The sequence below is a fragment of the Salvelinus fontinalis genome, chromosome 14 (genome assembly GCF_029448725.1).
Source record: "Salvelinus fontinalis isolate EN_2023a chromosome 14, ASM2944872v1, whole genome shotgun sequence".
NCBI classification, from domain to species: Eukaryota; Metazoa; Chordata; class Actinopteri; order Salmoniformes; family Salmonidae; genus Salvelinus; species Salvelinus fontinalis.
The window spans coordinates 26,711,618-26,739,272 of NC_074678.1; the positions used below are offsets into that span (position 1 = coordinate 26,711,618).

The 27,655-nt window shown below is 42.8% G+C and overlaps 1 protein-coding gene across 4 annotated transcripts in view; it reads right to left on the minus strand.

Annotated features, from left to right (window-relative positions):
- LOC129810541 (inactive N-acetylated-alpha-linked acidic dipeptidase-like protein 2) overlaps positions 1-27,655 on the minus strand; it is a 354,237-nt gene that overhangs the window by 48,635 nt on the left and 277,947 nt on the right. For all 4 annotated transcript variants that reach the window (XM_055861117.1, XM_055861115.1, XM_055861118.1 and 1 more), the window contains one exon: positions 6,834-6,980. In XM_055861117.1, coding sequence (XP_055717092.1) covers positions 6,834-6,980 — 147 coding nt within the window. The remainder of the gene's footprint in view (positions 1-6,833; positions 6,981-27,655) is intronic.

The window sequence follows — 27,655 nt, forward strand, 5'->3', positions numbered from 1 at the left end:
CTAGCCTGAAAATCACATTACTTGGTATCATAACATTTGCGGTGTCCGGACAGCCCTTCTCAGGACTCAGCGAGTAGAAAATGGGCTGACAGGTTTTGGCATACCACACCTCTGGACTGTGATCGATAGTGACCTCTAAAGCAGGGCGACTGAGACACAGTCAGTCAGTCTATTGGAGCCATCTGGTGAGAGAGTTTCTGGAGCAGCAACAGAGAGGAGCCTGGGTAGGCTCCCTGACCAGTCACATCCACTTAGACTAAAATGAGTGCAATTCTGAAAAAACACAGATGCAAGCTAATGTTTATAGCTGGCAATCTTGCCCAAAACAAGTTGTGTTTGTATTTGGAAACCCTCTTTAAACATGATAAAACAGCTGGCATGGTGTTTGTTGATTCCATTTTGATGCATTCTTACAAATGTTTTTAAATTGTTAAATGTTGTTGTAATTTGTCAGCTACAGTTTGAACATTGGACATCAAACTGTGTGTAGGCAATGCAGAAGGCACACACACACGTGGTTCAATTATTTGAATTACATTTCAGTCATTTCTTTTCTGTGAGCTCAATGCAAACATTGCACCTTTCTTCTCTAGAGAAAAATCAGGTCCAGCCTGAACTGTGAGATGTAGTAGGGAATTGTAGTTTCCAACAGGCCAATATTCTACGTCGTTTAGCGCATAAATGTGGTAATTAACTCCAATGACCATAATCCATTGAGCATCCACATGTCCGGTCTGTGTTTCTTTTACGCCTGCTACAGAAGAGAAAAGAATGGTCATGGTGAGGGGATGTGGAGAGCAGCTGTTGCTTTGCGAGGTACATTCATTATTGCGAAGAACTACTAAATAGTGATTTTGTCAGACAGTATCTCTAAAAACATGATGACTGAATAAATAATAAAGTTAGCAAATAAAACAAATGTAATATACACAACAACTTAAATGTTTATAAGCAATAATGGGCAGACTTTTATTAATTGTTTTATTCTGTGTTATGGCATTCAACCAAATAATCAAACCCCAACTCGAAAGCCATTATAATTTTTTCTAATTGAACCGACCTCAAAAAGCACGAATCGCTCAGCACTAACACACACACACACACAACGACGGCAAGGAGAGCCTTTAAGCTAGTGTGTCATTTCAAATCTGACTCAGATGCATCCTCAAGCTGTTGGCTGCACAGGAGAGCCTTGTGATGAGCCTGGTCCCACATTGCAGTCTGTGGCTCAGGAATCTAATTCATCTGGCTCTAATTCAGCCCGATGTGTTGAATGCCAGGAAAAGGTTACTTTTACAGTTTAAAGCACACCAGTGTTACTGGGCTGATGCTTAGCCAGGCATGTTGTGAGGAAGAGACAGATGTACACATGAGTATGGAGGAAGTGTCATCACTGTGCAGTGTGCACAGCTACACTCCCTAACGGGGGAAAAGTTTGGCACTCCATTTGTTTATAAACTTTGCTTCCTTACTCAGCACTCTATAGCAGTAAAATAGGAGAAAAGGAAAAATATAATATGTTCTACAGTGAGTGTGAAAAATTGTATTCAAACCCTATCATATATAAACTGGTTAAAATCAGCAGAGGACCAAATATGTTTTACTTTGATCTCTGAGGGTGATGAAAAGTTACATGTTTGGTAGCACTTGACGCCAAAACAATTTAGGACACCAAGTTATGTCATAAAAGCTGACATAACATGGTCATAACATATATATTACATTATTTGATGGCTGATTATGACACCTACATAAGAGTGTCAAAACCCACATTTATTCAAATGTGTTTCTTCCCTGCTGAGAAGTTTCCTTTCGTTTGAAAATGTGTTTCTTCCCTGCTGAGAAGTTTCCTTTCGTTTGAAAATGTGTTTCTTCCCTGCTGAGAAGTTTCCTTTCGTTTGAAAATGTGTTTCTTCCCTGCTGAGAAGTTTCCTTTCGTTTGAAAATGTGTTTCTTAAATCCGTTGCTGTAATTAATTCTTTACAGTCATGTTTTTTTCCCATCATATTTTAAATAACTTGTAGAAAATACACTTGACTCTGTCATGAAGCATTATGACCATCCTGTGTCACTTTACTTGGACTAAGAAAATACACTTTAAGAAGCCTTAAGACCATCGTAATCATATAAGCCAGATAGGCCTGTAACGGTTCTCCTCTTCCTCTTCATCCGAAGAGGAGGAGCATGGATTGAACTAAGACGCAGCGTGATACTTAGACATGATATTTATTTAGACACGACAAAACAACGAAGACAAAAAACGAACTATACTTGATTAACTACAAAACAACAAACGACGTAGACGCACCTGAACATAAGAACTTACATATAACGAAGAACGCATGAAACAGGAACAGACTACATAAACCGAAAAAACAAAACAAACCGACAACAGTCCCGTGTGGCGCAACGACATACACAGACACGGGAGACAACCACCCACAACCAACAATGTGAAACAACCTACCTTAATATGACTCTCAATTAGAGGAAACGCCAAACACCTGCCTCTAATTGAGAGCCATACCAGGCAACCCTTAAACAAACATAGAAACAGAAAACATAGACTGCCCACCCAAACTCACGTCCTGACCAACTAACACATACAAAACTAACAGAAAACAGGTCAGGAACGTGACATAACCCCCCCCTCAAGGTGCGTACTCCGAACGCACCACCAAAAGTCTAGGGGAGGGTCTGGGTGGGCGTCTGACCACAGTGATGGCTCAGGCTCTGGGCGAGGTCCCCACCCCACCATAGTCAATCCCAGCTTACGCCCCCTTAAAATGACCACCCTCTTATTACACCTACTTAACTTAATAGGTAACTTCAAAATAAGGGGCAGCACCAGGATAAGGTAGCTCAATACAGAGAGATAGCTCAAGACAGAGAGGTAGGTCAAGATAGAGAGGTAGCTCAGGTTAGAGGGGCAACTCCGGACTGAAGGGCAGCTCCGGACAGAGAGACAGCTCTGGACTGAGGGGCAGTTCTGGATACATGGCAGCTCTGGACGCTCATGACTAGCTGACGGCTCTGGATGCTCATGGCTGGCTGACGGCTCTGGACGCTCATGGCTGGCTGACGGCTCTGGACGCTCATGGCCGGCTGACGGCTCTGGACGCTCATGGCTGGCTGACGGCTCTGGACGCTCATGGCTGGCTGACGGCTCTGGACGCTCATGGCTGGCTGGCGGCTCTGGACGCTCATGGCTGGCTGGCGGCTCTGGACGCTCATGGCTGGCTGGCGGCTCTGGCAGATCCTGTCTGGCTGGCGGCTCTGGCAGATCCTGTCTGGTTGGCGGCTCTGGCAGATCCTGTCTGGTTGGCGGCTCTGGCAGATCCTGTCTGGTTGGCGGCTCTGGCAGATCCTGTCTGGTTGGCGGCTCTGGCAGATCCTGTCTGGTTGGCGGCTCTGGCAGATCCTGTCTGGTTGGCGGCTCTGGCAGATCCTGTCTGGTTGGCGGCTCTGGCAGATCCTGTCTGGTTGGCGGCTCTGGCAGATCCTGACTGACGAATGGCTCTAGCGGCTCCTGACTGACGAATGGCTCTAGCGGCTCCTGACTGACGAATGGCTCTAGCGGCTCCTGACTGACGAATGGCTCTAGCGGCTCCTGACTGACTAACGGCTCTGACGGCTCGGGACAGACGGATGGCTCAGACGGCTCGGGACAGACGGATGGCTCAGACGGCACTGGGCAGACGGATGGCTCAGACGGCACTGGGCAGACGGATGGCTCAGACGGCACTGGGCAGACGGATGGCTCAGACGGCACTGGGCAGACGGATGGCTCTGGCCGGATGAGACGCACTGTAGATCTGGTGCGTGGTGCCGGAACTGGAGGCACCGGGCTAAGGACACGCACCTTCATGCTAGTGCGGGGAGCAGGGACAGGGTACACTGGACTCTCAAAGCGTACTATTTGCCTGGTGCGTGGTACCGGCACTGGTGGCAACGGGCTGAGGGCACGCACATCAGGACGAGTACGGGGAGAAGGAACAGTGTGTACAGGGCTCTGGAAACGCACAGGTGGCTTAGTGCGTGGTGCCGGAACTGGAGGCACTGGGCTGGAGACACGCACCATAGGAAGAGTGCGTGGAGGAGGAACAGGGCTCTGAAAACGCACTGGAAGCCTGGTGCGTGGTGTAGGCACTGGTGGTACTGGGCTGGGGCGGGAGGTAGCGCCGGAAATACCGGACCGTGCAGGCGTATTGGCTCCCTTGAACACTGAGCCTGCCCAACCTTACCTGGCTGAATGCTCCCCGTCGCCCGACCAGTGGGGGGAGGTGGAATAACCCGCACCGGGCTATGTAGGCGAACCGGGGACACCATGCGTAAGGCTGGTGCCATGTAAGCCGGCCCAAGGAGACGTACTGGTGGCCAGATATGTAGAGCCGGCTTCATGGCACTTGGCTCAATGCTCAATCTAGCCTTACCAGTGCGAGGAGGTGGAATAACCCGCACCGGGCTATGCACACGTACTGGAGACACCGTGCGCTCTACTGCGTAACACAGCGTCTGCCCGTACTCCCGCTCTCCACGGTTAGCCTGGGAAGTGGGCGCAGGTCTCCTACCTGCCCTTGGCCCACTACCTCTTAGCCCCCCCCCAAGACATTTTTGGGGTTTCTTCACGGGCTTCCGTGCTAGCCACATACCTTCATAAATCCGGTCTCTCTCTCCCGTTGCCTCCGCTTTTCTAATCGCCTCCAGCTGTTCCTATGGAAGGCGATCTCTTCCAGCTCGGATTTCCTCCCATGTGTAGCAACCTTTTCCATTTAACACGTCCTCCCATGTCCACTGCTCGAACTCACGCTGCTTGGCTCTGGATTGGTGGGTGGTTCTGTAACGGTTCTCCTATTCCTCTTCATCCGAAGAGGAGGAGCATGGATTGAACCAAGACGCAGCGTGATACTTAGACATGATATTTATTTAGACACAACAAAACAACGAAGACAAAAAACGAACTATACTTGATTAACTACAAAACAACAAACGACGTAGACGCAGCTGAACATAAGAACTTAAATATAACGAAGAACGCATGAAACAGGAACAGACTACATAAACCGAAAAAAACAAACAAACCGACAACAGTCCCGTGTGGCGCAACGACATACACAGACACAGGAGACAACCACCCACAACCAACAATGTGAAACAACCTACCTTAATATGACTCTCAATTAGAGGAAACGCCAAACACCTGCCTCTAATTGAGAGCCATACCAGGCAACCCTTAAACAAACATAGAAACAGAAAACATAGACTGCCCACCCAAACTCACGTCCTGACCAACTAACACATACAAAACTAACAGAAAACAGGTCAGGAACGTGACAAGGCCTATCACGTACATGCCCTTATATCAGTCATTAGTCAAAAAGGGGTCTTGTCCTGCTCCTGAAATCTGCTCCTGCATTCATCCCAGTCATCAGCAACAGAGCATTGGGGTGTCTGACATCAATGTTTGCGCATTTACAATGATAATTTAATAAGGTCAATTAAAAAAATATATACAGCATAAACTTACTGTTGACATGTGGGCTATGGTGTAATGGAATGTTTTGATTGTGCGGTAGGTTTTGACACGCTTATATGGTGTCATAGCCAGCCATAAAATAACGCAATATTTGTCATAATAGGCCCAAATATATGCGTCATGACAGTATTATGACCATATTATAAAAGGTTATGACAAGTTATGTCAGCTGTTATGACAGTGTCATAACTAGTTATGAAGCTGGGTTTCAAGTAAAGTGTTACCAAATTGTTTTGTCTAAATCTATACAGCACAGTATTCAGTGATTTCAAGACATTTAAAGCTTAGCTGACTTAAATCAGTTCTGCCAGTGGCAGACATTTAACAAGATATCATCTTCCCTTTTTAAAGTTGGGGAAGTTATTTCAGGTGAGCGCTGTTCAGACGGTGAGGAGTCTGCATCATTAACGTGTAAAGCACCAGAGGCCTGCGTCTACCAGATGTGTGAGCTGAGGATGCAAATTATTTCATCTCCACCACTCATCAACAGGAGGCGTGAAATGGAGGCAAGACGGGCCCTGGTGGCAGATGTCATACTGACAGGGTCTGATGGCGACAGACAGTCACATAGACATGTATCTGGCTGAACTGAGATACACTGCATCATTTGCATAGGGAAATGACGTTGCAAAAGAGGCAAGAATGCATGTTGAATAACGATGCCCACATTAACAGAATAACATAGAGATATAAATGGGCTTCTAGCAAAAACAAAAACTGCTACATTATATTTCCATACAGATGGCATTCAAAAGAACAAGAGACACACAAATATCTGAGGAGACTTTCGAGACAGATCATCGTGTAAACTTTGGAAAGAGCTGCATACTGGAAGGCAGACTCAACAGCCTTAAATACTGACTGTAATGAGTGTGTACTTGTCGAAACTGTATGAGGCAAGGCAACAGATGTTAAACGGGAGTACAAAATGTGCACTGGACCACGTTCTTGTCACAATCCCAGTCATTCTGGTAGAGAACATCTGCTCGTTTCCAAACACATAAGTGCCAGCATATCTAGCATCTACATGTCTGCTTATAGGAAATCCTAGAGTGAAATACATCACATTTCCTCAAAAATATATGCCCTCAATTTTAGCACACAACCCAATTCAGGATAATACCTTTAAACCAGGTGTCATTGACATAGCAATAGACAATCACACTTAACAAACTAGTCAATAAGGAGGAAAATCTTTAATTCACCTATAATGTTTGTAAATAATGGAGAAATCATCTATTACTACCAGACCCTATCATAAAATGTTATGCTTCTGTTTGTGTATGGGTCTCAGTACCTCTTCTGCTTTGGTCTGTTCAAATGCAAACTCCATAGTAGGGACAGCGAGGTGGTTGGCAAAGAAGCTGACGTCCCCAGGGATCTGTAGGGAGCTGACATTTGGTCCAGGGCAGTTTCCACCTCGAATACAGCTCAGCAGCTGCCTCTGAAAGGTAACAACAGACAGAGAGAGATAAAGAGAGAGAGGAGGGATGGAAAGAGATTTGTCATTAAATAGAGAAGAGTAGTTTAGCAGAATACAAGGACTAGAGGGGAAGAGAAAGGCTGAAAACAATAGCACAATAGTTTTATAAATGCAGACAGATTGAACTGAGACAGAGAGAAAGCCAGAGAGACAGATATTCAGAGAGATACTGTAGATCTGGCAGTATGGTAGAAGAGGCTGAGTCTCGGCTGCTGTTTGTGAATGCAGCTCCAGAGGCTTTGAAACAGAAGCTGTGGGGAACAGTTTCTAATAATTGTTTTCGAAAAAGCTGAAATGAAGGTTTAAGTTTAAATGTTTACTGTGTCTTGGTGTAACAGTCCCCCTGGATGTACTGTGGGAGGATGAGGAGGTAGTTTGGCAAAAATATGAGCCTCTAGAAATGTTCAACGCAGAAAGGGGAGATGAATAGCATCCTCTGCGTTACTCTGGACCCTGATCTCTCTTTTGACGAACATATCAAGACTGTTTCAAGTACCGCTTTTTTCAATCTATGTAACATTGCAAAAATCAGAAACTTTCTGTCCAAAAAGGATGCAGAAAAATTAATCCATGCTTTTGTTACTTCTAGGTTAGACTACTGCAATGCTCTACTTTCTGGCTACCGGGATAAAGCACTAAATAAACTTCAGTTAGTGCTAAATATGGCTGCTAGAATCCTGACTAGAACCCAAAAATTTGATCATAAGTGCTAGCCTCCCTACACTGGCTTCCTGTTAAGGCAAGGGATGATTTCAAGGTTTTACTGCTAACCTACAAAGCATTACATGGGCTTACTCCTACCAATTTTTTTAGATTTGGTCCTGCCGTACATACCTACACGTACGCTACGGTCACAAGACACAGGCCTCCTAATTGTCCCTAGAATTTCTAAGCAAACAGCTGGAGGCAGGGCTTTCTCCTATAGAGCTCAATTTTTATGGAATGGTCTGCCTACCCATGTGAGAGACGCAGACTCGGTCTCAACCTCTAAGTCTTTACTGAAGACTCATCTCTTCAGTAGGTCATATGATTGAGTGAAGTCTGGCCCAGGAGTGTGAAGGTGAACGGAAAGGCTCTGGAGCAACGAACCGCCCTTGCTGTCTCTGCCTGGCTGGTTCCCCTCTCTCCACTGGGATTCTCTGCATCTAACCCCATTACAGGGGCTGAGTCACTGGCTTACTGGTGCTCTTTCATGCCGCCCCTAGGAGGGGTGCGTCACTTGAGTGGGTTGAGTCGCTGACGTGGTCTTCCTGTCTGGGTTGGTGCCCCCCTCTGGGTTGTGCCGTGGCGGAGATCTTTGTGGGCTATACTCGGCCTTGTCTCAGGATGGTAAGTTGGTGGTTGAAGTTATCCCTCTAGTGGTATGGGGGCTGTGCTTTGGCAAAGTGGGTGGGGTTATATCCTGCCTGTTTGGCAGGATATAGAGGACTGGCAACCCCTCATAGCCTGGTTCCTCTAGGTTTCTTCCTAGGTTTTGGCCTTTCTAGGGAGTTTTTCCTAGCCACCGTGCTTCTACACCTGCATTGCTTGCTGTTTGGGGTTTAAGGCTGGGTTTCTGTACAGCACTTTGAGATATCATCTGATGTAAGAAGGGTTATATAAATCAATTTGAATAGCATGTATTTTAAAGGTACCAACATGTACCAAAAATACCAGACAACTCAGGAACAAACAGAAATCCAAACCAATTAACCTTTCAAGGACACACGTTCCGCTAGCGGCACACCCCCCCCACCCCCACTGAAAAGGCAGAGCCGCGAAATTCAAAAAAAATATATTTTTTAAATATTTAACTTTCACACATTAAAGTCCAATACAGCTAATGAAAGACACCGATCTTGTGAATCCAGCCAACATGTCCGATTTTTAAAATGTTTTACAGGGAAGACACAATATGTAAAGATGTAAATCTATTAGCTAAAAAGACATTAGCATAATCCACCATCTTTTATTTGTCCACCAACACCAGTAGCTATCACCAATTCGGCTAAACTAAGATATTTATAGCCCCTAACCAAGAAAAAAACTCATCAGATGACAGTCTGATAACATATTTATGGTATAGGATAGGTTGTTAGAAAAATGTGCATATTTCAGGTAGATGGCATAGTTTACAATTGCACCCACCGTCACAAATGGACTAGAATAATTACAATGAGCAACGTGTTTACCTAACTACTAATCATCAAACATTTCGTAAAAATACACAGCATACACTAATCGAAAGACACAGATCCTGTGAATACAGACAATATTTCAGATTTTCTAAGTGTCTTACAGCGAAAACACAATAAATCGTTATATTAGCATAGCACATGTGCAAACATTACCCCAGCATTGATTCTAGCCAAAGAGAGCGATAACGTAAACATCGCCAAAATATATTATTTTTTTCACTAACCTTCTCAGAATTCTTCAGATGACACCCCTGTAACATCACATTACAACATACATATACAGTTTGTTCGAAAATGTGCATATTTAGCCACCAAAATCATGGTTAGACAATGGGAAAAGTAGCCCAGCTGGTGAGAAAATGTTGGTGCGCCATATTAGACAGTGATCTACTCGTATACATAAATACTCATAAACGTGACTAAAAAATATAGGGTGGACAGCGATTGATAGACAATTTAATTCTTAAAACAATCGCGGAATTACATTTTTTAAATTATCCTTACTTTTCAAAACAGTTTGCGCCAAGCGAAGCTACGTCAAAAAAAATGGCGTCCTAAGCCACTAACATTTTTCGACAGAAACACGATTTATCATAATAAATTGTTCCTACTTTGAGCTGTTCTTCCATCAGTATCTTGGGCAAAGGATCCTTTCTTGGGTCTAATCGTCTTTTGGTGGAAAGCTGTCCTCTTGCCATGTGGAAATGCCAACTGCGTTCGGCATGAACTGGAAGCGTGCCCAGAGATTCACAGCGTCTCAGAAATAAATGTCCCAAAATCGCACTAAACGGATATAAATTGCTATAAAACGCTTTAAATTAACTACCTTATGATGTTTTTAACTCCTATAACGAGTAGAAACATGACCAGAGTAATATTACTCCCTACACTAATGCTTGGAACAAGTGCGGGTCGGTGGCCGCCGCGCGCATGACGCAGCAAGAAAAGAGTTCCTAGCTACAGGGTTTTTTTATTTATAGTGCCTGTGATTGCGCAATCGACCCCATTCAAATCGTCATCACGTAAAGGCATCCAGGGGAAGACGTAAGCAGTGTCCGTATACTCATAGGAATAACATTGGCCTTAAAACTGACTCCAGAACAGGGGCCAACATTTCTGAAATCTGACTCCATGTCAGGGAAATTTCTGTAGAATGAGTTCTGTTCCACTTAGAGACAAAATTTCAACTCCTATAGAAACTATAGACTGTTTTCTATCCAATAATAATAATAATATGCATATTGTACGATCAAGAATTTTGTAGGAAGCCGTTTCAAAAATTACACGATTACCATAAATAGTGACAACAGCACCCCCTAGCCTTAAGACGTTTTAACAGATCTTACTGTACAAACAGAATGAGCATATTTAAATGGATCTCAATTTGACCTTTGGCATCATGTTTATACCAGGTAACTCAGGGGGGACTACACAGTACCAACATTACAGAAAACATACTCAAACAGAAACAAGAATCTGAGAGGAAGTATCCAACCACTGTAAGAGACTCAATGAAAGGGCAGCAGGGGCCATTCAATTCCAGATAAAGCTAAGAATCTTGGAGAAAGGAAACTCAATAGCATGGAGATTGAGAGGAGAGAAGGGAGAGAATGGGTCATTCTGTCCTGTGTTGCCTTGCCTCCCTCCTTCTCCCAATCAATATTTAATTTATTTGTCTGCTATGATAACGAGATCGTGAAATCATTGTTTATATATTTGTGCTTAAATGATCCTGCAGCCGAGAGGAGACTGGAGTTTGGCGTGCAGCCAGAGCAGCTGTGGGCCATCCCCTATGCAGCATCCACTCCTCTGTACTACAGTACACTACCCAGACGATGCATTAGATCACGCTGTAGCAGCGCCACCTGTAACCATCAGTTAACCAGGCTTTTATCAATTCACAATGCTCACAGTACACTGCCCTGCATAAACTGTTATAGACTGGTTCCCATTCCAGAGATAAAAAACAACAGCTGACTACTTCTCGAAATGGCATTCTGCTAAAGGGAAGGAAATGTACACTGTTATGAATGTTTACATATACAGTTGAAGTCGGAAGTTTACATACACCTTAGCCAAATACATTTAAATTCAGTTTTTCACAATTCCTGACATTTAATCCAAGTAAAAATTCCCTGTTAGGATCGCCACTTATTTTAAGAATGTGAAATGTCAGAATAATAGTAGAGAGAATGATTTATTTCAGCTTTCATTTCTTTCATCACATTCCCAGTGGGTCAGAAGTTTAAATACACTCAATTAGTATTTGGTAGCATTGCCTTTAAATTGTTTAACTTGGGTCTGTCACGCCCTGGCCTTAATATTCTTTGTTTTCTTTATTATTTTAGTTAGGTCAGGGGGTGACATGGGGAATGTTTATGTTTTGTTGGTTTTGGGTGTTGTTTATGGTAAAGGGGTTGTGTATAGTATATGGGTTTGTGTGGAGTACATGTTTCTAGTGTTGTCTATGTATGTTTAGTTGTCTAGGAGAGTCTATGGTTACCTGAATGAGTTCCCAATTAGAGACAGCTGATTTCGGTTGTCTCTGATTGGGAGCCTTATTTAGGGTAGCCATAGGCTCTCATTGGTTGTGGGTAATTGTCTATGTAGAACGTTTGTAGCATGTATGTATGTGCACAACGTTTGTAGCTTCACGGTCGTTTTGTTGTTTTTGTTAGTTTGTATAGAGTTTTGTGTCGTGTTCATCTTCGTGGTGTTAATAAAGAAGATGGCTTATTTTCCAACTGCTGCATTTTGGTCCGTCAATCCGCCACACGATCGTGACAGGGTCAAACGTTTTGGGTAGCCGTCCACAAGCTTCCCACAATAAGTTGGGTGAATTTTGGCCCATTCCTCCTGACAGAGCTGGTGTAACTGAGTCAGGTTTGTAGGCCTTCTTGCTCGCACAAGCTTTTTCAGTTCTGCCCACTAATTTTCTATGGGATTGAGGTCAGGGCTTTGTGATGGCCACTCCAATACCTTGACTTTGTTGTCCTTAAGCCATTTTGCCACAACTTTGGAAGTATGCTTGGGGTCATTGTTCATTTGGAAGACCCATTTGCGACCAAGCTTTAACTTCCTGACGGATGTCTTGAGATGTTGCTTCAATATATCCACATAATTTTCCTTCTTCATGATGCCATTTATTTTGTGAAGTGCACCAGGCCCTCCCGCAGCAAAGCACCCCCACAACATGATGCTTCCACCCCCGTGCTTCACGGTTGGGATGGTGTTCTTCGGCTTGCAAGCGCCCCCCTTTTTCCTACAAATATAATGATGATCATTATGGCCAAACTATTTTTGTTTCATCAGACCAGAGGACATTTCTAGAAAAAGTATGATCTTTATCCCCATGTGCAGTTGCAAACCGTGGTCTGGCTTTTTTATGGCGATTTTGGAGCAGTGGCTTCTTCCTTGCTGAGCGGCCTTTCAAGTTACAGTGATATAGGACTCGTTTTTACTGTGGATATACAGTAGATACTTTTGTACCGGTTTCCTCCAGCATCTTCACAAGGTCCTTTGCTGTTGTTCTGGGATTGATTTGCACTTTTCTTACCAAAGTACGTTCATCTCTAGGAGACAGAACGCATCTGCTTCCTGAGCGGTATGACGGCTGTGTGGTCCCATGGTGTTAATACTTGCGTACTATTGTTTGTACATATGAACGTGGTACCTTCAGGCGTTTGGAAATTGCTCCCAAGGATGAACCAGACTTGTGGAGGTCTTGGCTGATTTCCCCATGATGTCAAGCAAAGAGGCACTGAGTTTGAAGGTAGGCCTTGAAATAAACTCAGCAAAAAAAGAAACTTCTCTTTTTCAGGACCCTGTCATTCAAAGATAATTCGTAAAAATCCAAATAACTTCACAGATCTTCATTGTAAAGGGTTTATTCACTGTTTCCCATGCTTGTTTAAAATGACCCATACACAATTAATGAACTGGCACCTGTGGAAAGGTCATTAAGACACTAACAGCTTAGGCAATTAAGTGCACAGCTATGAATATGAAAACTTAGGACACTCACTTTCTACTGACTCTGAAAAACACCAAAAGAAAGATGCCAAGGGTCCCTGCTCATCTGTGTGAACGTGCCTTAGGCATGCTACAGGGATGCAAGAGGACTGCAGATGTGGCCAGGGCTCTAAATTGCAATGTCAGTACTGTGAGACGCCTAAGACAGAGCTACAGTGAGACAGGACGGACAGCTGATTGTCCTCGCAGTGGCAGACCACGTGTAACAACACCTGCACAGGATCGGTACATCCGAACATCACACCTGCGGGGACAGGTACAGGATGGCAACAACAACTGCCCAAGTTACACCAGGAACGCACAATCCCTCCATCCGTGCTCAGACTCTCCACAATAGGCTGAGAGAGGCTGGACTGAGGGCTTGTAGACCTGTTGTAAGGCAAGTCGTCACCAGACATCACCGGCAACAACGTCAACTACGGGCACAAACCCACCGTCGCTGGACCAGAGTGGACTGGCAAAAAGTGCTTTTCACTGACGAGTCGCGGTTTTGTCTCACCAGGGGTGATGGTCGGATTTGCGTTTATCGTCGAAGGAATGAGCGTTACACTGAGGCCTGTACTATGGAGCGGGATCGATTTGGAGATGGAGGGTCGTCCGTCATGGTCTGGGGCGGTGTGTCACAGCATCATCGGACTGAGCTTGTTGTCATTGCTAGCAATCGCAACGCTGTGCATTACAGGGAAGACATCATGCTCCCTCATGTGGTTCCCTTCCTGCAGGCACATCCTGACATGACCCTCCAGCATGACAATGCCATCAGCCATACTGCTCGTTCTGTGCGTGATTTCCTGCAAGACAGGAATGTCAGTGTTCTGCCATGGCCAGCGAAGAGCCCAGATCTCAATCCCATTGAGCACGTCTGGGACCTGTTGGATCGGGAACTTGCAGGTGCCTTGGTGGAAGATCGGGGTAACATCTCACAGCAAGAATTGGCAAATCTGGTGCAGTCCATGAGGAGGAGATGCACTGCAGTACTTAATGTAGCTGGTGGCCACACCAGATACTGACTGTTACTTTTGATTTTGACCCCCCTTTGTTCAGGGACACATTATTCCATTTCTGTTAGTCACATGTCGGTGTAACTTGTTCAGTTTATATCTCAGTTGTTGAATCTTGTTATGTTCATACAAATATTTAAGTTTGCTGAAAATAAATGCAGTCAACAGTGAGAGGACGTTTCTTTTTTGCTGAGTTTACATCCACAGGTACACCTCCAATTGACTGCAGTGATGTCAATTAGCCCACCAGAAGCTTCTAAAGCCATGACATAATTTTCGGGAATTTTCCAAGCTGTTTAAAGGCACAGTCAACTTGGTGTATGCAAAACTTCTGACCCACTGGAATTGTAATAATGTGAATTATAAGTTAAATAATCTGTCTGCAAACAATTGTTGGAAAAATGACTTGTGTCATGCACAAAGTAGATGTCCTAACCGACTTTCCAAAATTATAGTTTGTTAACAAGAAATGTATGGAGTGGTTAAAAAACGAGTTTTAATGACTCCAACCTAAGTGTATGTAAACTTCCGACTTCAACAGTATTATCCCTGTATGTAATGGCGATTAGAGAAGGTTTTTTCCCTGTACAGGTGCTGTAAATCTTGTAATGGCGCTGTATTTTCTGCAATCCACCTCTAATCGACTCATATTGACTGGGGAGTGCCCTGCAGTGTGTGAACACAGGCCTCAGAGGGCTAACTGATCAATGGATCCTTTAATAGGCAACTTAACTGGATTACTGTGATGCACACTGACATGCTGTCTGACTCTGAACAAAAATACAGTGGGTGGTGAACAACATAAAGAAATGGGCAGTAGAATCTGTGGCCATGTGTGATGCATTCAGATAATGTCAATGTTTTGACATGTTCTGCTACAGTAAATGGCATATATTTTGTACGTACGTAAAAGCATAATCATTGGCCTAGTTCTGACTTCAAGGAAAAGTGGGATACATTTTGAGATTCAGGTCCTCAGAGGATGTGTTTTCAATAGTATAACTTGTAGAAGGAAGGGAAGCGCTGCTACGGTACACAATAGTAGATCTTTGTGAATAGAAGGTGCTCTTTAGTAAAAGGGGTATAGGTCATCAAAAAACAAAAAAAGGAGGACCAAGGAACTCTTCATTTAATTAAAGGGAAACTTCACCACTAGACACTATTTGGGGTGTCTTCCTACATAATTATGAATGATGAGAGGGTGTTTATGAAATAATTATGCACTGGAGCTGTATTTTTGCGCTGGGATAGTTCAATCAATTGTATCATTGGTTGATTGAGCATACTGTCTGAAATAAAAATAAATGGAGGGATGTTTTGTAGCAATTATTGTGGCCTTTGTGTTTTGCCGATTGCGCGATCATGCTAGAAGTGACTATATATGGTTGTTCTTGTTCAGTAGGGCCATTGGACTTGTCTCAACAATGTTCCTATCTGCCAGGACATTGCAGAATGTCTATTTTCCCTGGCGTTGTAAAGACTACAGCCTGACGGGAGCCCTGCTTCCTTGTTCCCACCCTCAAAGGCAGCCTTTTCAAAACGGGGGAAGTGCTAGTCTACAAGTTCACTGGAGTTGTTACCGAGCACTATCTATCCGAGATGGCTAAATAATTAGCTACAATGGCTTCTTCTGATGATTCCTCTTTACAAGAAGAGCTGGACGACAAAACATTTTTGAAGAATGAGTTGAGACAGCGAGAAAAAAAATTGCGAGGACTAATGAGGGCAAATTTCAAACAAGTCATTTGTTTTGTTGTTGGTAGTTAGCTTGCAATATTACCTCTTCTTTTTTTTTCTTTTTTTTACACGAGGCAGTGTTATTCAGTACAGTAGAATTTGGTGATCAATTCAGCCATAATGGGGTTTGTTAGTACCACTACAAGCCAAACTAGCCTAGTTAGCTAGCTAGCTGTATATGTAAAATGTACTGTAGTCTAACGTTGTAGCTAGTTAGCCTAGCTAGCCTCAGTGCCTCTCGTTAGGAACAAAACTGGAGAAATGCTTTGATGATGGCGGAGAGTAAAGGAATGACTTTGGCTTTATGACTCATATTAGTCTTGGAGTAACTATGCCTGGTGTTATAGCTAGCTAGCCAGCTACTGTGTGTATGTGGGATGTCTCATATTCTACACCATGCTCAACCTCTTGCAGAAGATTTGTATGTACTGCAAGTCTCCTGCAGAGACATGAAGACTGATCATGAACATATGTAAAACATGAAGACTGAAGTGTAACCATAAAATAAACCATGTTCATCTGTAAACAAAAAAGTTACAGTAGACTGGTATGTGTTTTGTTACACTTAGAGTTAATAATGGGGCATTGAGACGGGCTGTTAGCAAAGATGTGAAAAGTTTGAGGGGGGCTTGAACTGTAGACAGTCTAGTGGGGGTGTATTGATGTGGATAAGCACATACAGTTGTGCTGTTGAGTAGACAAGCAATGCCAGCAATAGAGTGAATAGGCTAGAAGAGTATACTAACACCCCTCTCTCCCATGCCAAAGAACTGACTGCAAGGGTGTGAAAAGTTTTAGGAGCACTTGTCTTGTAGACAGTTTAGTGTATTGGTGATTTTGGTTTCTCTATAGGGTATTGTGCTTTTATAAATACCTTTGGCTGTCCTGGCTTGTTTCAAAGTCAGATGACGTTGAGCTTATTCCAGGGTGAAAGCTTTCATCCGATGTGTTTACAGGCTCTGTACTACTAAATTCAAGGTCATCAGCAGCAGGATTCAGAGATGTGGACTCGAGTCGCAAATTTTACGACTTGACTTGGCAAAAAATACAAACAACTTGCCACTTCGACTTGAGCATCTATAATTTGTGACGTGACTTGAGCTGTATGACTCAATTTGTCATCTTGCGCACAATGTAGGCCTATCTGTTCTTTATATCGGAGTGCTGCAGGTTATGTGCATTCTGTTCTTCAGATTCACGGAAATAACAGGTTTCTCTACGGGCACAATGCTCCTCATTTAGCAAAGGGCAAGCCACTCCACTGTCGTCTCGTATTTATTTAGCAAACGTGATAACACATCACTCCTGACAGACACAAGCAATAACTCTTCACGGAAATATTGCAGCAGCCTACAACTAAACTGTACGGGAAGAAAACACGATTTTTCCAGTCTGATCAACTAGGCTACGGATAACAACCGCAGCTGCATAGGCTACAGCCAATGCATCCTGTCCCCTCTGGCCCGGGTAAACAAAAGGGTAATGTTATGTAACCTATTTATAGCCCATTTATTTGTATTAGGAGAACATTTGATAAAATTTGGTTTAGGCTATATTCAAACTTGGGCTGGCTGGCTAGGCAACCTTGACCTTTTCAATCCAAAATTATGAACTAAAATGAATTGAACACAATTCCGATTACATAAATAGACTGTGAGTAAATTTTAATTGCAGATGATATAGGCCTATACGATGTAAACCTGCATAACGCAAGCTCAGCCCTGTGAGCTCTACTGCCCAATTGCAGAGGTTGTGTCTGTGTAAAGAAAAGTTGTAAAATATAATGAATATGAACAAGTACAAGGTTGCTGCAGTTTGACAGGGTTTTCATTCTTCCTAGGGACAGGTTTTTCCAGAATTTCTTTAAAACCATGTGACCTGTTTAGAAAATATCTGTATACCTAAGCAGCAGATGCTTGTGAAGAGCATTGGTCCAGTAACTGAAAGGTCAATAGTTCAAATCCCCAAGCTGACTAGGTGAAAAATCTGTCTTTGTGCCCTTGAGCAAGACACTTAACCCTAATTGTTCCTGTAAGTCACTCTGGATAAGTGTCTGCTAAATGTAAATCTGGTCCCACTACCATCACTGCCCATATAAAAAATCTTTGCACAACTGATTAATCACTAACAGACCCTATAGAGTTAGGAAAAGCTCCAGGCCAAAGGGAAAACAATTTGCCCCACCACTCTGAAAAGCATACATTACACTTTTAAAAGACAGAGGCAAACCATAGAGAAACTAAGGGAGTTTTTTTAAGTGAACATGAATAGGTACCAATAAGTACATTATGATTGAAAGCACCACACTAGCCAGGGACAGGTTTGATAGAGCCTCATAAGCACAGGCTATGTGATGCTGCAAGTCTCTTCCTGCCCTGCACAATTAATCCACTCTCACTGGCTCAATATAAAGCATAAACTTTGTAGGCCTATCTGTAGGCCTACCTCCCTGTTCACCCATGACTGTGTGGCCATGCATGCCTCCAACTCGATTATGAAGTTTGCAGACGACACAACAGTAGTAGGCTTGATCACCAACAACGACGAGACAGCCTATAGGGAGGAGGTGAGGGCACTCGGAGTGTGGTGTCATGAAAACAACCTCTCACTTAACATCAACAAAACAGAGTAGATGATCGTGGACTTCAGGAAACAGCAGAGGGAGCACCCCCCTATCCACATAGATGGTACAGCAGTGGAGAAGGTGGAAAGTTTAAAGTTCCTCGACGTTCACATCACGGACAAACTAAAATGGTCCACCCATACAGACAGTGTTGTGAAGAAGGCGCAACAGCACCTCAACCTCAGGAGGCTGAATAAATGTGGCTTGTCACCTAAAACCCTCACAAACTACTACAGATGGACAATTGAGAGCATCCTGTCAGGCTGTATCACCGCCTGGTACGGCAACAGCACATCAACATCACCCGATGTCACAGGAAGGCCAAAAAGATCATCAAGGACAACAACCGACCGAGCCACTGTCTGTTCACCCCGCTACCATCCAGAAGGCGAGGTCAGTACAGGTGCATCAAAGCTGGGACCGAGAGACTGAAAAATAGCTTCTATCTCAAGGTCATCAGACTGTTAAACAGCCATCACTAACACAGAGAGGATGCTGCCTACATACAGACTTGAAATCATTGGCCACTCTAACAAATGGATCAGTAGTCACTTTATTAATGCCACTTTAATAATGATGTTACATACCGTTTATTTATTTATTTTTTCGTTTTTTTTCACCTTTATTTAACCAGGTAGGCTAGTTGAGAACAAGTTCTCATTTGCAACTGCGACCTGGCCAAGATAAAGCATAGCAGTGTGAACAGACAACAACACAGAGTTACACATGGAGTAAACAATAAACAAGTCAATAACATGGTAGAAAAAAAGAGAATCTATATACAATGTGTGCAAAAGGCATGAGGAGGTAGGCAATAAATCGAATAATTACAATTTAGCAGATTAACACTGGAGTGATAAATCATCAGATGATCATGTGCAAGTAGAGATACTGGTGTGCAAAAGAGCAGAAAAGTAAATAAATAAAAGCAGTATGGGGGGTGAGGTAGGTAAATTGGGTGGGCTATATACCGATGGACTATGTACAGCTGCAGCGATCGGTTAGCTGCTCGGATAGCAGATGTTTAAAGTTGTTGAGGGAGATAAAAGTCTCCAACTTCAGAGATTTTTGCAATTCGTTCCAGTCGCAGGCAGCAGAGAACTGGAAGGAAAGGCGTCCAAATGAGGTTTTGGCTTTAGGGATGATCAGTGAGATACACCTGCTGGAGCGCGTGCTACGGGTGGGTGTAGCCATCGTGACCAGTGAACTGAGATAAGGCGGCACTTTACGTAGCATAGCCTTGTAGATGACCTGGAGCCAGTGGGTCTGACGACGAACATGTAGCGAGGGCCAGCCGACTAGGGCATACATACTGCGCTACTCATCCCAGATGTATATACTGTATTTTATACCATCTATTGCATCTTGTCTATGCTGGTCAGTCATGGCCCATCCATATATTTATATGTACATATTCTTATTCCATCCCTTTAGATTTGTGTGTATTAGGTAGTTGTTGTGGAATTGTTAGATTACTTGCTAGATATTGCTGCATTGTTGGAACTAGAAACACAAGCATTTCGCTACACTCGTAATAATATCTGCTAACCATGTGTATGTGACCAATACAATTTGATTTGATTTGATTTGTTAACCTAATATTGGTAACAAGAAAGCAATAATAGCAGGATGATTTTGTTCTGCAAAGCCAACCTGGACTCGGGGGTAGACAAAACATAGTAAATCAAAATCCAGGATGCTTAAACCACTGGGCACAGACATCAGTTCAACATCTAGTTTACATTTGGTTGTTGTCTTACTAACATAAATTCAACATGAAATCAACAAAAAGTGTCACCATGGGATTGGATTTAGGTTAAAAGTTGGGTTAAAAAAATACTTTACGTTGATTACTTTTTTATAATCATATCACGTTTCCATGTTGATTCAACATTATGACTTTGAATTCATATGATATGTTACGAATTACAATTAGTATGATATGTTACAAATTCTAAATCGTACAATATGTTTCAAATTTGCAATACGTATGCTATGTTACGAATTCCAATATGTTGTGGCTAACATGAACATGTCTAACTTGCACCGTTTTGCAATTATTAAGAGACTAGATACAAATAGCTAATCCTGGCGAACAATGTCAAAGCATTAATTTCTTGAGGTAAACAGATCAGGGATGTCAAGGTGGTAATAAGCATATGCTATGTCTACAGTGTATATAACAACTACCAATAGACCTACTACATTATAAGTGTACAGTCAATCAAAGAATTACTCTAAAGCGAGGAATGCATTTACTCAATTCAAATAATATAATTTATTAGTCACAAAATAATTTGTACTCAAAAAATTACAGTGTTAATGAAATAGATGATACATTACAGAATAGTAAATTACTGTCACCAATAGGCTAAACTTAATGTGGTCTTCAGTTCAGAATAATCTCTAAGAGAAAAAATGATGTGTGTGATACACAGGAGCATGCTAAGAAGTTCTCAAAGTATGAACAAATTCACTGTCCTTTTAACCAAATTCAAGCAGAAACTCACGCCCAACCTGAATTAAAATGTCTTTGCTAGTAGAATCCATAGACTGGAACAACACACCCAGATTGTAATCTAATCAACTCGATTTAAATGATAAGAGTGCACCCCTGTGTCGCGCCATCCGACAAACAAAATAACAGTTTCCCTGTAACAATAAATCCATAGGACTTACAGTACAATAACACATATCAACATTCGTAGCTCTTTGTGGACTCTTGAAATAATCCAAACATGACAATTTCATTCACACAGTAACATTAATTTAGTAAATTTCACGTTTTCATCTGTTTTCATACCTCCTACATTGTCCGTAATCCCAAGGTTCTGTGGGAACGTTCTTCCCAGGAAAAAGCCACAGATAAGGTATGTTTGACCCCTTTAATAGCCTGCAGATGGTCAGCCAAAATGTTCATAAAACGTGATTGAGTGGGCCTGGGCCTCGGCGCCTGCAAGTCACCAGTTGCGAGTTTCACCTTCTCTCATTCTTTTGTTTTTCTCACAAAATGGCCTTAGATCTTTCACCATTGGTATGCTAATGTTGGGTGTTGTAAACTGAGATGCAAATACATTTTATTTTATTTTCAAATATACTGTTTTTATGATGCAGCAATCTTTGATATCTTTTATGTATATCTGATTCATTTGCTAAAACCACATCTGAAGTTGCTATTGACTAATCCAATCAGATCAAATAAAATGTTACGCTCATTAAAATGTAAATTCATGTGAATTACGCTGTGATGTGTTGGTGTACCTTCAGTTCTGTGTTTTGCTCTTACAAAGAAAAATGGAAGCATTCCTTTCTAGCTTGCTTGCCTAAGGACATGTGCATGTCTAAAGATGAAGACTACTACCCGCCAAAAGAACATTTCTGATGTGATGCCGCTAGGTCCATGAACTGCTGGTCAGAAGATCGTTTACAGTGATTACAGTGCTGGCCAACCCGTTTTGAACACTTCTGTCTGACGCAGAATCAGATGTGTTCAGGGGAGGATTATATAAGGCGACCCAGCCCCCAAAGTGACTTTTTACACTGTATGTAAGGATTCCTCTGTGTTGTGTTAGGAATTCAAGATTCTCACCAACCCCCATTATCACACCTCTGGGTAGCAGAGGCTCTGTTGTCTTTACAGGTCTGTAGGTCTGATATCTGATTGGAGTAAAACTTTACAGTAAATCTATTGGTCAACAACTCAAATTTTGAATCAAACCAACTCAGATGTCATAAAAGGGTCTTTCTCTTTATTGTTGCTGACCTGCGCTGGTGAGATACCTACACTGTTTCTTTTTCTCTCTGTAAAGACAACCATCCCACCTCAGACTGAACTTCCACATGCTCATGCAACCTGTGCGGGAAAGGGGACCATTTTCCCAGAACCTCCCCCAGTTCCTACACTAGCAGTTTCCAGAACCCCCCCAAATCCCAAACCCACCATCCCCCACCCCCTTCACCAGACAACAACAACGAAGACCTAGACCCAGACCTTTCCACAGGCACCGCCCAACCCACCACCCAAGATGTCTCAGAAACGGCCCCCACCCCGTCACCACCCAAGCCATCCCAGAAACAGCCCCCATCCCTGCTGGCCCCTCCAATCCCTTCCTTGCTACCTCCACCCCCTCCAAACCCCTGGTCAAAGGGGAGACGATTTCGAAAGAGGCCATACAACCGGAAGACCCCCTCGCCTCACAACACCAGTTCTTAGACGACGATGAACCAAACTGGACAAAAATTACCAAACGGAAGAGACCAGACAAAAAACAGACCAACAAGAGACCAGACCAGAAGACCACCACAGAACCCAAACCCTGACGCCAACAAACACGTCCCACCAAACCCACTACACCAGGCAGTCAGTAGGGAGGCATGTCAAGACCTGTGAACAGCCAAAAACCACCCAACAACACAAATGACCTGCTAGAGGCCCTCATCCAAATATGTAATGACATGATCAGACCTGAACCCCCCAATAAGCCTTTATCATGACCCTGACAACACACTCCGAACAGAAGGACTTTCTTCAGACAGCTGTTCATGGTTGCCTACTAACAAGGGAATCCATCTAGAGATGGCACAAGGTACTGTACGTACAGAGAACTGCCCCACGGAGGCACTCGCACTGAACACACCCACCAACTGTTTGTGAACGCTCTGTGGCCAGGTGGGTCTGGGCCCTGTTTGCTCCCTCTGTCTTCCAGCCTCCTCCTCCAACACCAGCCCAGGCTGATGGACAATACCCTCCACCACTCCCACCCCCCCTGCTCCCTCTCCATCCCTTTTCCCCTTCCTCCCTCTACGCTTATCCCTCTCACGGAACCAAAACCAGACCAGAAGCAGGAACCATTCATCACCACACCAGAAGAGGTGCGGAGGAAGGACCAAAGCTCTACACCTATGCCTGGAGCGAGCAGGTCACAGGGTAGTACCATCACTTGTGCTTCCAGGTGTTTGCTCACTCCTCAGGTTGTCCTTCCTCCCCTCTGCAGACCCAACCCCAGTCCCAGTTCCAGCACCACACCAAGTCACAACACCAAAACACTGGAAGAGGCGGGGAGGAGGGGCCAAAAAACAGACATTCACCTGGAGCGAGCAGACCACAGGGGAGTGCCACAATTGACCTCCGGGTCTCGGGCTCCATTGCGTGTCTGCTTGCTCCTCAGGTTGCCCTTCCTCCCCTCTGCAGACTCAGCATCACTCCCAGCATCAATCCAGATACCGGTTTCCAGCACCAGACACAGCACCAGATGAGGTGCAGAGGAGGGACCAAACACCAGACCTTCACCGGAACAAGCATGCCACAGGGAAGTACCACCATTGACCTCTGGGTCTAGGGCTCCCTTGTGTGTCTGCTTGCTCCTCAGGTTGTCCTTCCCTCTCCCTATACAGATCCCGAGTCAGCACCATCCCCAGTTCCCGGTTCCTGGTTCCTGTTTTTTCCCAAGTACCCAGTCCCAGCACCAGACCCAGCAACAACCTCTGGTTTCCAGCCCTGGTACCAGCATTGTCAGGACCCGGTGTGAGAAACAGTCACTCAGTAAACTGAGACCTTTAACCTGTTGAGGACAGAGGGCGCTGTTTTCACTTTGGGGGAAAATCGTGCCCAATTTAAACGGCCTCGTACTCAATTCTTGCTCGTACAATATGCATAGTATTATTACTATTGGATAGAAAACACTCTTTAGTTTCTAAAACCGTTTGAATTATATCTGTGAGTAAAACAGAACTCCTTTTGCAGCAAACTTCCTGACAGGAAGTGGAAAATCTGAAATCGATGCTCTCTTCTGGGGCCTGCCTATTAATGTCCTTGATATTTATTAGTTTAGATGCACTTCATACGTCTTCCACTAGATGTCGACAAGCAGTGAGAGAAGAAATTGAGTGTGTAACTTGATCTGGGCTCGAATAATAGCTCTTGGCATGACGTGTCACCAGTTTCCTGTTTTCTGGAGAGCGCGAGAAGGGACCTGGATTTGCCTTCTGATAAGCTGTCGTTATGGACGACTAATATCTCCGGCTTTGATTTTATTTGATACATGTGACAACATCATCGTAAAGTATGTTTTTTCAATATAGTTTAATCAGATTATTTAAATTTTTTCGGGAGTTTTGCCGTGTTCCGTTCTCTGAGTTTGTTGACGATAGAGAGATTCGCGCCACTTGGCAAGTGTGCTTGCTAAATCGAGAGGGAAAAAGGCCGTTCTAAAACCAAACAACGATTGTTCCCGACAAAGGACCCCTTGTACAACATTCTGATGAAAGATCAGCAAAAGTAGGACCCATTTTATGATGTTATTTCATATATCTGTCGAACATGTTGTACTAGTCGTTTGCGCCCAGCTTTTGGGTACTCTCTCGCTATACCTAAGCTGGATGTCGTAATGAAGTTATTTTTAGAATTCTAACACAGCGATTGCATTAAGAACTAGTGTATCTATCATTTCCTATACAACATGTATTTTTTAGTTATGTTTATGAATAGTTATTTGGTCAGAATATGTGTGTCAGAAAAAGTGTCAGAAAAATATCCGGACGTTGTGGGAAAAAGATGCTACGTTAGCACAATGTATAACCACTGATTTCAGCTCTAAATATGCACATTTTTGAACAAAACATAAGTGTATGTATAACCTGATGTTATAGGACTGTCATCTGATGAAGCTTATCAAGGTTAGTCAAAAATTATATATCTTGCTGGTTTATTCGCTATCGCTAACGTGCCTATCGCTATCGCTAACGTACCTTGATGAATGAATGCAGTAGTGTGGTAGGCTATTGTAGTAAGCTAATATAATGCTGTATTGTGTTTTCGCTGTAAAACACTTAAAAAATCGGAAATATTGGCTGGATTCACAAGATGTTTGTCTTTAATTTGCTGTACACCATCGATTTTTCAGAAATGTTTTATGATGAGTATTTAGGTATTTGACGTTGGTGTCTGTATTTATTCTGGCTGCTTTCGGTGCAATTTCTGATTGTAGCTGCAATGTAAACTATGATTTATACCTGAAATATGCACATTTTTCGAACAAAACATAGATTTATTGAATAACATGTTATAAGACTGTCATCTGATGAAGTTGTTTGTTGGTTAGTTTGGTTGGTTCTTGGTTAGTTAGGTTGGCTTTGTGCATGCTACCTGTGCTGTGAAAAATGTCTGTCCTTTTTTGTGTTTGGTGGTGAGCTAACATAAATATATGTGGTGTTTTCGCTGTAAAACATTTTAAAAATCGGACATGTTGACTGGATTCACAAGATGTGTATCTTTCATTTGCTGTATTGGACTTGTTAATGTGGGAAAGTTAAATATTTCAAAAAAATATCTTTTGAATTTCGCGCTCTGCCTTTTCAGTGGAATGTGGGAGGAGTTCCGCTGGCGGAACTTCAGAGCCAGACAGGCTAATAGTCGGCAGAACCCAGAAGATGAGGCAGACACAGCAATACTAGAGACGGTGGTTTAATAAAGTAAAAAGGAAAAGATCTTCAGGCAAAAAATTAAAATCCACAACGTCAAAAGTAATATTGAAGAGAAAAAATGTATATCCTCTAAGACACAAGGAAAATCCACAAAGTGGTAACAACAGCAGGGAAAAAACAAACCTCAAAAGAATAAAAAAAAATAAAAAAATAAACAAGAACAAAACCAGAGTACCTCAAGAAAATCCAACAAGAGAAACAAATGTTCACAGCATGGCTGGGGCAGGGTGCTAACATACAAACACAGAGCAAAGAACTGAGGAACACTAAGGGTTTAAATACTTTCAAGGGAAATGAGGCACAGGTGCAAATAATAACTGGAACAAGGGAAAAAACAAAAGGGTAAAAAAGCACAATGGGGGCATCTAGTGACCAAAACCTGAACTATCCTGGCCAAATCCTGACAAGCATGATTTCCAACCCGGCCCCAACACCAACCCAGGTATTCCCGGTCCCAGCCCAACACCAGCACCAACCCTGGACACAGCACCGACCAACCACAATTACAGTACCACCTCCATCCAGCAACTGCCAGCCCAGACCCCACTGCTTCCCTAACACAAAGATCCTAACACACTATCAACCACTCCACCGGACCAAACATGACTGACTGACTGACTGACTGACTGACTGACTAATTGATGGACTGATTATGGCTACAGTACCTGTTTTTTTATTGAATGCATTTTTTGTGTTTTTATTTGTTTTTATTTTGATTCGATTAGTTTATGTTGGATTGATTACTTATTGTTCAAAATTTGTATTGTTTTTAATTTAAACCACATTTATTTGAATTTTTTTCCTTGAATTTTGGAACAACCAAATAAATATACCTGTCTTTCTCTCTCCACTCCAGGGATTCTTGTGGCACGCCCTTTCAGGCTATGACTTGTCTCTCTCTTTCCCTCTCTGATCATGCTTAGAATAATACCTTGAAATGCTTGTTAATGCTTTGTATGTGATTTATGCCTTTTATGCTTTTATTTATTTTATTTATCGTATATGATTTATGCTTTGTATGTAATTTAATTCATTTTACAAAGTAATTACATTGACATTTCTTGATTGCTTATTACTGTAGCTCAACTATAGTCTCTTGCATATTTGTATTATATTTATGGAATCAGCTAAACATTTGAATAGGTTTAATTGCATAGTCTTATTAGGGGTCACATGTGAGGTAAATGTAATATACATATCAAATATCACCCCACTACAGTATTCATACCCCTTGACTTATTCCACATTTTGTTGTGTTACAGCCCGAATTCAAAATGTATTAAATATATGTATTTTCTCACCCATCTACACAACATACCCTATAATGACAAAGTGAAAACAAAATGTTAGCAAATTTCTTGAAAATTAAATACAGATATATCTCATTTACATAAGTATTCACATCATTGAGTCAATACATGTTAGAGTCACATTTAGCAGCGATTACAGCTGTGAGTCTTTTTGGGTAAGTCTCTAAGAGCTTTGCACACCTGGATTGCACAATATTTTCACATTATTCTTTATAAATGTATTCAAGATCTGTCAATTTGGATGTTGAACATTGCTAGGTTTCAGGTAAGACCC